Source organism: Dipodomys ordii, unplaced genomic scaffold (genome assembly GCF_000151885.1).
Source record: "Dipodomys ordii isolate 6190 unplaced genomic scaffold, Dord_2.0 Scaffold1, whole genome shotgun sequence".
NCBI classification, from domain to species: Eukaryota; Metazoa; Chordata; class Mammalia; order Rodentia; family Heteromyidae; genus Dipodomys; species Dipodomys ordii.
This window is the reverse complement of record NW_012267217.1, coordinates 45,070,853-45,081,294: the sequence shown is the minus strand read 5'-3', so window position 1 is coordinate 45,081,294 and position 10,442 is coordinate 45,070,853. Positions and strand designations below refer to the sequence as shown.

The window sequence follows — 10,442 nt, the reverse complement described above, 5'->3', positions numbered from 1 at the left end:
CTTCCTTCCTTTCCTCCTTTTCCTCTTCTCACTCTCTTCCCTTCCCTCTTTCTTTCTTGGGGTTGCACTAGAGTTTAAATTCAGGCACTCTACCACTTGAGCCATATCCCAATTCTTTTTGTGTTAGTCAGTTTTTGAAAAGTCTTATGTTTATGCCTGGGTCAGCATGATTATGATCCTCCTATTCACTCTAGTATAGTGGGATGGTAGATGTACACCACAGTTCTTGACTTTCTTGTTGGGTGAGATGGGGTCTTATGAGCTTTTTTACTTTGGGCTACTCTCAAACTAGATTGTTCTAATTTGAGCTTCCCAAGAAGCTAAGATTACAGTGATGAGCCATCTCACATAGTTACTTCTCATATACTAATGCACAAATATGTAGGGGGATGTTATTGTTTAGTCTGGGGTGGGTCCTGAGAATGTGCATTTCTAGTAAGAGCATCTGCCAGTCAGGTAGACACTTGTTTCTATGCCTTATACAGATCAATTCCTCTCTCCTGGCAGTAACAGCCTGAATTCACTTTGGTGGAAGCCTTGCTCCTCCATTAGTTCACGTCGCTTAATGTGTGGGAGAAGGGATGACAGGTAGCCCAGTAAAAGCCAAAGAAACGTAAAGAAAATCTTTCCATTTTCCCAAGAGTAGCCATGACTGCATAGCATGACTGCATGCCCTGACCAAAATGCAAAAAGCAAATATTTAAACTCCCCAAGGCAGCTGCTCTTGAGTATATCCACTCTCCTATAGGTTTCATTTTGCTTTAGGTTTCATTTTGCTTTTGCTTTGCTTCGCATTAATAAATCTGCTCTAGGGCTGGGAAGGTGGCTCAGTGGTAGAGTGCTTGCCTTGCATGCACAAGGCCCTGTGTTGGATTCCTCAGCACCACATAAGCAGAAAAGGCTGGAAGTAGTGCTGTGGCTCAGGTCGTAGAACACTAGCCTTAGGCTGAAGAGCTGAGGGACAGCACCCAGGCGGAGTTCAGGCCCCACAACCGGAAAAAAAAAATCTGCTCCAAGTGCTCCTTCTCTGTTCTTGAATTCTCTCTCCAACAAGATGAAGAATTTAGATTCAGTGAAAAATGTTGCCTTCTCTCCCCTTCCCCCAGGCTAGAGTTGGTGATGTGAACCAAGTCTGAGCTGTCAGTATTATTGGGCAGATGATCCAGAGTTCAGAGGTGTTTGGCTAGTGCTATCCTTCATTGGTGAGTTGGAGTTTTTGTGCCAATCATGGTGCTTGGGGCAGATATGCCCCTTTACTCAATTGCTTAAGCCAATAAATTCAGCTTTATTTTTAATCAAATTGTTTTTTTGTCACAGTATCAGATAGCATCCTGCTAATTCGGTTGTGATAAAAGAAAATTCCACTGGGGATTTTCTGCAGCTCAGCAGAAGAGTGCTTGCCTAGCAACACACAGGCCCTGAATTAGATTCCCAGCACTGAGAAACAAAAAAGCAAAATAATTACCTTATCAATTAGACAATTTGATATAATATGATCTACTCTAGGGTGGGATATATAGGTATTGAAGAGGTAACTTACCTTTCTTTTCTTTAGTGAATCATATCTCTGTGTGTAAGTAACTCACACAGAAATACAATTCTATACAGTACGCTCCTCCTTGCCAAGAATGAAGAAACAACAATTAAAAAAAGAAATAAAGCCGGAAAGTAGCAGATAGGTGACAAGCAATTTTATTTTGCAAAACAATCACTATACAGCAACAAATACATTTGCAAATTTGATTGAAAAAACATGAGCTAACTACAACCAGCCATTGAATAAATGCCTTCCTATGGTAACAGGCTCTAGAATTATCAGAAGAAAGAACCCCCCCTACCCCACAGATTTGTAGTGGTGTATATTGGAACCTTGGAATCCCAGCATACAGAGTATACTTTTTTGTTGATTTTTCTTTTCTTGTTGCTAAAGTTGAAGTGGACTTTTATGATGGACACTTTTTTGAGTTAGAAAACAATCTTTTTCTTGCAGAGGGACTTGATCTCAACCTACAAACTTGGGCTAAACATTCTAGGTGTAAAACAAAAACGAAAACAAAAACAAAATCGGTGTTGTTCTTTTAGCACATCTATCTTTGAAGGAATTGCCTGGCAAAGCCTTCTCAAACCATGAATCTATCTTTGTCACTTCTACCATGAATAGTTTACTTTCCTTCCTATGACATGAAAAAGAGGAGAAAAAGCATAATTGCAGCTCTGCCAACAGTCAACTCTATTTTCTTTGATAATACTGACATGAATCATTAGATTCTTCAATTGACTGGAACCTCTATGTTATATCTAGCTGGTGCCACACAGACATCTATCTTGCTTATGGGTGGGACATAGGCCCAGCACCCTGCTGGAATTCAGCAGGTGAATCCAGAGAGAGTTAGTTCCTAAATGAACATGGCCTTTGAAACTCATCAAGAGCTCGGATCTTCCCTGCATTGTTTTAAGGTATCCAATTTCCAGTTACAGGGGACCCAGAGAGACTGAGTTCACTGGAGAAGTCGGCCTTTAACTCTTCCCAGCTCTGGATTATTTATGTATTCTTAAACAGGTTCTCAAAGGCCGAAGCCAGAGAGAAACTGGCATCGATCTAGACATGGAACTTTGAAAATTCCATGTTTAGGTCAGCGTATGTGTCCCCACAAAAGTGGTGTCCAAAAAGCTTAATTTGAGTCGTTACCTTAAGAGAAGGTCAGTATAGGCTGAGCCCCAGAGACCCATAAGAAGACATTTGTAGCCATGTGTTCCTTTCTTTTTGATAACTTTATAAACAACTGCAATTTTCACATCCAAAAGAAGGGCATGGATTTGTTATAATTTTGTTATTAGTAGAAATGAATGTTTGTTTTAAGCCAAATCTATTAGCTTAGTGCTTTATATGACTTTTTTTCGGGGTATGTGTTCATAAGAAATTGAAATTTCATGTGTAAAATGTGTTTACTTGGCCTGAGCACTGTCCTTCAGCAATTCAGCTCAAGGCTAGCTCTCTACCTCTTGAGCTACAGCGTCACTTCTGGTTTTCTAGTGGTTTATTGGAGATAAGAGTCTCATGGACTTTCTTGCCCGGGCTGACTTTGAACCATGATCCTCAGATTTCAGCTTCCTGGGCTCATGACTTTCATAACAAAATGAAAACAGGTTTTAAAAATCTGTCACAGATTAAATTGGTTCTAATCATCTATTCTTTTCTTCTTTTCCTCCTAAAGAATTTAAACTACTGTCTGAGAGTATCAAAACCTATGAGAATATCATTAAGTCTCCACATATCATTCCTTATTCTTCTACTTCCTAGTGCATTTCAAGAGAAAATGATGTCTAAATTGCCAAACCAATCAAACTAAATCTCATCACAATTACTAGGTAGGAAACAGATACATCCATAATCTTAGCAGTTTCTAGGTTCTTTTTTATTCCCCAGAAATAACTGACTTACATATGCCTGTGTATATCTCCTATCTGAGAAAGAATGGTGTGTGTGGTTTGCTCTCAGTATTTCCCTTGTGGCAGTCACATTGGTTGTGATATCTATCTATTCATCAAAATGGCACCCATGTCTCTGTCTTTCCATTCCTTGGCTTTTTGTCTTAGATATTCCTTTCTTTCTTTGTTGTTCATAGTCACCATCTCATTTGTTTTCAGGAGTCAATTGGGCTCACAATATCAGAGACCTAGCAGACTCTTTGTTTTTAACTATGTCCAGCCTACAATCCCTGAGCAAGAAAAAGAACAGATGAGGTACTAAAAAGTGTCCATTTAGTTTGGTTAACTCTGTCCTGTTCAGGCCATTGGCTATGTCATTGCTTATTCATAACTAGAAGAAGAAAGATTTATAGATGGAATGAATTGATTGATTTGTGATTTCTAGATTGTATGTATGTAAAGTCAGAACTAATAAGTAATGCAAAGTCACACTCTGTTTTTTTACAGAGTGTAGTGTTGGAGTCCTGGGAAAATCTGGTTTAGATATCTGTGTCTCGAATGTTTTAGAGCAATAGATTCTCTAGCTGTCCCCTCCCCCGTCCCTGTCTTCTATTCAATGGATCTTTACTTGGGTCAAAGAAGTCAATGATCCATTAGAGAATTTAATAAACAGATACTTTTTGGAAGAATTAGAATGCATCTCAAATTAGCACTGTTAGTTTCAACTTTAGCAAATGAAAAACAAAAACATAGAAAGGTAATTAATCTTAAGATTTACTTAGGAATAAAACCCAAACTATTCTGTGATGACAAATGAGATAAATCCATGATCTTAAACCAACAATCTGTAAACCCTTTTATGTATAACTGGACTGGCCCCACAAACTTCCATATTGGTGAAAGCAAAGAAAAAATATTTTTCTAGCATCACGGGAGAGACTTGTATCTGGCACTAAAACAGTTATAGCGTTGAGTTGTTTCAGAAAGTAACTTCATGCTAAAACATTTTTGTCTTTTTTTAATGTATTTTTTTAAATAGTGAGAGAACCCTGCTAACATCTACTTTCACATACCTAAAATTGCAACACCAAAGGGTGCAGGAGACACAGATACTGTGAATAAAGAAGTGTAATATTCAAGTATATGAGGAAGTATCACAAATGGCCACAGAGAAATATATATATATTTATATCTATAATACTGTATCAAACAAATGGAAAAGGGGTATGGACACAAATCTAGCCAATCAACAGACATTCTAATCAGACATAAGTCCATCCTAATGAAAGTGCATCCCTCCTACCAGATGCACTTATGCACTGCCTCAACCACAGCTCAAATGCTTTGCAACTATTCTCTTTTTAGTTAGTTAAATAATTTATTGGATTGACATACTCTGATACAATTATCCAGGTCCCAAATGTTAATAACTTAGTTGTATCTTTCTTCCCATTTATACAAAATAACACTTTAAAAAAGCTCATTTCTTACATGCTCTTCCCTTCCTGCAATCAGACTGTGTGATTCAATTGAAACTGTAATAAGTTACAATGGGCAGTTTTCATCTTTTCACCCAGAAACAGAATTGTGACATGAGCAGCTTTGATTTTAACAAGGCCTTTCAGAATGTAGTGGATAGCCTTCAGGCACGTGAAAGGTAAAAATGCAATTAAAAAAATAATAATAATACTCCATGCAAAACAGAGCAGAGCTAAAATAATTGTCCAATTGTACCCATGTAAAGCCAGTGTGTTCTTGTTGCAAATGGAAATCAGGTCAATTTCTGCATATACTATTTATTTTTTAAAATATAAAATTGTAACAATTACTACAGTTGGGGGAATGAGATTTATTTATCTTATGGTTTGTAAAGAATGAATATAATACCTGCTCAGAGCCCACTCCTGCCAAGAGCTCATGCCTAAATACTAGTATTCCAGTGCTAAATGAGAAGTATTCATAAGCCCTGCTTAGCCAGTGCAGCGGTGACATCCTCAGCCAAAGTGGCCAGCTGAGGAGATTCGAGCAGGTTGATGCTTCCGGAAGAAGAGACGTTGCTGAGCCGTCGGGGTGATGCCACGCTGGACCTCCCTGGGGACTGTGTGATGATTTCAGCCCCATGATCCACACGGGCCTTTGCATGCTCTCGGAAGTTCAACTTCTGGCTGTCAATCTGTTTCAAAGAAGAATCCATCCTCGTTAACTGCAGCATCTTCACTAGTCCCTAACTCTTCCCCTGAATCCCAGAGCTGCTATGAATGCCCTTCTTGTCAGCGCCACATCCTTCTTCCCTGTTTACTTCTGCAAGCTGGGGCTCGTTTTGGTCAACAGTATTTTCAGAATTGTATTTAAAACGTTTTCATGCTGTTGTTTCTTACCTTTACATTCCCACCGCCAGGTACGTGGTGAGCATTGTCAAGTGAACCGACTTTAGCTTGGGCCTTTTCTTTGAAATCCAGCTTTACACTCTCAATTTTCACACGTCCACCACCTTGGAGAGGAGAAAGGCTTTTAAATGTTTGGTTGACATTAAATCTTGTGTTGCTGATGACTGTCTCCCCAAATAGTTGCAGCCGACAGACTGTACTCTTACTTGCTCTACGACCCCTCTGATAGGAATCTTCCAGAATCTGCAGTCTGTATCATTTTCCCCGTCGGTCCCAAGCTATGACATCTTTCTTATACCAATATATGGATTGCTTCATGATACTAATACCCTTCATTTGGCCCATGTCTACCTTAGAAATGAGAGATACTTAGTTTTTTATTTCTAATAGAGTACACTAAAGTGGAATGAAAAATAATCGTTCTTCTTCTGCAGGGTGACTAGTCATTTTCCATGGAAATTTTAGGCTGGAACGGCACAGCAATGGGCCATACATAGTGGGTCTTTTGGAGCTGCAGATTCTGAATCCTTGGATACAATATATTTGGGAAAAAAAACTACAGCCATACTCAGCATGTACAAACATTTTTTTTCTTTTTCATTATTCCCTAAGCAATATGGCCTAACAATGATTTATTTAGCATTTATTTTTATTAAGTATTCTAAGCAATCTTTGGATAGTTTAAAATGCATGAGAGGACATTCCTAAATTATACATAAATACCATATAATTTTATATATGGGATGTGGGCATGCTTGGATTGGGGCATCTGTGGTGAGGTGGTGGTGGTTCTGAAACTAAACGATCACAAATACTGAGAAATGGTAGTTTCATTGGTAAATTCTCAACACCATATATGTCACAGAGGAAATTAATTATGGAGGTTGTTTATATCTACTAAGTATACACGTGCCCATTTTCATTAGTATATAGATTGACAGGGAAAGAATCTTAAGAAATTCTCCTGCAGATGTCTTAAAACCAATCTGACATGGACCTTGATCTGATCATACTAAGACAAAGTTTTGACCTTGCTATTTCTTTGAATGCTAGCTAGTTTGAAATTCAAGGATCTGCTGACTGTTAAGGTACCAGCACCACCCTTCAGTGTAGTTTTTCCCTATCTGTGCATGTCTTTCTTAGAGTTAGAATGTAGATTATTCTATACTAAATAGATAGCTTGTGTCTTGTGTCTCTTAGCCAGTCCTAGACCACTACTAAGTGTTGATGTCTGGAGGGCTTGTTTGCAGTTTCTAGTAGCAAAGTGCAGCTACTGTTATACTCTGGAAGCAGAATGACTTTCCTCTACCAGGGACAGTCATCCTTTAGGACCAGCGGTGCTGTTTCAGGAGGAATGTGTATGGAGTGAAGAGAGAGGGAGGGGCATCTGCCTATGCAGCCACAGGAGCCCAGTCCATCCTGATGATCAGTGAAGTGGCATATTGCAACTATAACACCCTTATATCTGGTTGATGTTGTGACCTGGCAAGAAGCTGGGTTGCACTCCTCTGCATATCTGCACCAAAGAGACTTGCTTCACTGTCATCACAAATTTCTTTCAATTGTACATGTTCTTCTGAAGGTCACTGGTGAATAATGACCCTCTGCTAGCATTGCACTTCACCACAGAATTTGATAATTTGAGAAAACCTTTGAGGGGAATCTATGAAACAAGATCTTCCAGTTTCAAACTTTTGGTGCTTTTGTGTCTATACAGCCCGCAAACAGAGAAATGTGTAGTTAAGTATTCACTGGTCTCTAACTTTGTGGCGTTTCCTCATGCAATACCTAGATATTTATGTCAATACCCAATTTCTTTATGGAAGGGTTGATATTAGATGTTAATTGGATTCCATTTTGGAGAGCATCTGTTTATTCTTAGGAAGAACTCATGCTTAGGGAAGCTATGCAGTCAGCCCTTCCTTCAAAGATGCATTATTTCATGGAGTGTTCTCCCCATATTTTATTTGGCCGGTGGGTCTCATTTGTTGATTATGATGGGATTTGCATGACTCATGATGATTTATAAACATGTAATTATCTTAGAGGCAAGATGATGTTGAGCTTTCTACTAGATACTTATCTCTTCAAAATGGCAGTCTTATTTTCTACTTTTTGGCAGCCTCTGATAAAAAAATCCTTCACTTTCTTTTCTGACTATGTATTGTTTCAAGATAATTTTGCTGAATGTCCACTGAATTATCTTTTGAAAAGAATAAAATCAAGAATGCAATACTGACCCTAAATATATTCATCAAAGGAAGCTCTCCCAAAAGCAATTCTTAAATAACCATTGGAGAAGCCTATTTGAATTCAGAGGTCTTTGGTTTTGAAGAGCTCTGCCCTCCTCAGGAACAGTAATTGTGAAGGACTATCATCTTTATCAAGTTTCAGACTAAAGTGCAGATATTTTAGTTTGTGCTTCCAAGTGTTGAATTTTTTTATTTATTTAGTTTTTCCTTTGGTACTGCATATTCTAAAGTAACTTTATGAAGAGCTTGCTTTTGTTAGGGATCAGCATGCTGATATTTCTTTATGAAATAGGCCATTTGATTCAGTTTAATAGATAAAAGAAGTAGATTTAGAAATAGATGGGAGTAGCTGGGCACCAGTGGCTCACAACTGTAATCTTAGCTACTCAGGAGGCTGAGATCTGAGGATCATGGTTCAAAGCCAGCCTGGGCAGGAAAGTCTGTGAGACTCTTATTGCCAATAAACCACTAGAAAATCAGAAGAGGCGCTATGGCTCAAGTGGTAGAGCACTGACCTTGAGCTAACATTGAGCAGGGACAGCACCCAAGCCCAGATTTCAAGCCCCATGACTGAGAGAGAGAGAGAGAGAGAGATGGGAGTCTCTGACAATAGCCTTTCATGTCAGCAAATAATATGCAGAATATTTCTAGAGCTTCCATTCAAACCTTTGGTGAGTTTGACTAGCTTAATTGTCTAGAATGAAACTGTAGCCTTTTTGTACCAGGCAGTTGACAAAATAGTACGAAGTCAATTAAGTATCTGTAGACTTCATTTTCTTTCTCTCCCTCTTTATCCTCCTCTTTCTTTCTTTCTTTCTCTCTTTCTTTCTTTCTCTTTTCTTTCTCTCTTTTTCTTTCTTTCCTTCTTTCTCTTTCCCTCCCTCCCTCCCTCCCTTCCTTCCTCCTTTCTTCCTTCCTCCCTTTCTCTCTTTCTCTCCTTCCTTCCTTCCTTCCTTTCTCTTTCTTTCTTTCTTTCTTTCCAGATTGTGGGCCTGAACTCTGGGCCTGGGTGCTGTCCCTCCGCTCTTCAGCTCAAGGCTAGCACTCTACCACTTGAGCCACAGTGCCACTTCCAGCCTTTTCTGCTTATGTGGTGCTGAGGAATTGAACCCAGGGCCTCATGCATGCAAGGCAAGCACTCTACCATTGAGCCACCTTCCCAGACCCTGTAAGCTTCATTTTTAGACAGGAGAATCATGAAGATACGGCTGTCCTAGGAATAACAGAGAAACTGGTTCTGTGATATCAGTTTTGAACCCAGTAACTGAGACTCCGCTTTTGGAACTTATAACTCCTTAACTTGCTTCATAAGCTGTGACACAATGAATCTAGAATTCCAAACATTTCAAATGTACTTGCCTATTTTAAGATGTAAAAGCACCTGTCTTTGTTTTCAACCATTAAGTGCTTAATAATTTTCTTCTGCTTGTAGGTTTTATTCAGCAAAATTATTTTTATACTTTATTTCTGACAACATTTGATGCACTGATTAATGGAAATAATATATTAATTGATTTATATTTTAAGATACCAAGAATAGATGGTTAAAACCAAATGGCTTTGCCATTGTATATTTCAATGAGATATATAAATTGTATAAAAATGTTCTCAATATACAGTTACAGAATAAAAAATACATATTGCTACATATGTAATCTATTACATATTTATGAGAGTGAAACTATAGAGATACAGATATATAGACATATGTCTCTATATATAGATTTATAGAGAGATATAGATAGATATAGCTATTTTAGCTATATATGAAAAAAATTGAGAAAGTATTCCTTTATGCTGAGGACTTTCAGTGCTTATGGATAAAGATAGATTGAATAAAGAATCTGAGAAGTTCATTAAATGAACTTCAGCTATGCTAAATGCAATTTTGTTTGTTTGTTTTTGTCAAAATCCTGGGGCTTGAACTCAGGATCTGGACGCTGTCCCTGAGCTTTGTCATTCAAGGCTAGTGCTCTACTCCTTGAGCCACAGCCATATTTCCAGCTTTTCTTGGTAGTTAATTGGAGATAAGAGCCTTATGGACTTTCTTGCCCAGGCCTGTTTCAAACAGTAAGTCTCAGATCTCAAGTCTCCTGAGTAGCTAGGATTATAGGTGTGAGCCACTGGAGCCTAGATAGTAGTTCTTAGTTTAAATAATATAGAAAAGTAATTTAATGAAAATATTTTGAAATACTGCTTTCAGTAAATGTTCGGAATGGGTGCAAGACCAAACATATTTTACAGGAAAGAACTCCACTAAGTATGATGAGTAATAGAGACACTTGCAACTTGGATAAATTTTAATTATTAACCTGTCATACGCATACAGCCTGGTCACAGAAATTGCATTTTTTGTTCTAAATGAAGATGCTTT

General features: G+C 38.3%; 1 protein-coding gene across 1 annotated transcript in view; it reads right to left on the bottom strand.

The window, feature by feature from the left end:
• Window positions 1-5,386: 5,386 nt before the first annotated feature.
• Window positions 5,387-10,442, bottom strand: part of Map2 (microtubule-associated protein 2) — a 92,967-nt gene continuing 87,911 nt past the window's right edge. The window contains exons 12-13 of the mRNA XM_013031819.1: window positions 5,808-5,920; window positions 5,387-5,602 (exon numbers count right to left, since the gene is read on the bottom strand). Of these exons, the coding sequence (XP_012887273.1) occupies window positions 5,387-5,602; window positions 5,808-5,920 (329 nt within the window). The remainder of the gene's footprint in view (window positions 5,603-5,807; window positions 5,921-10,442) is intronic.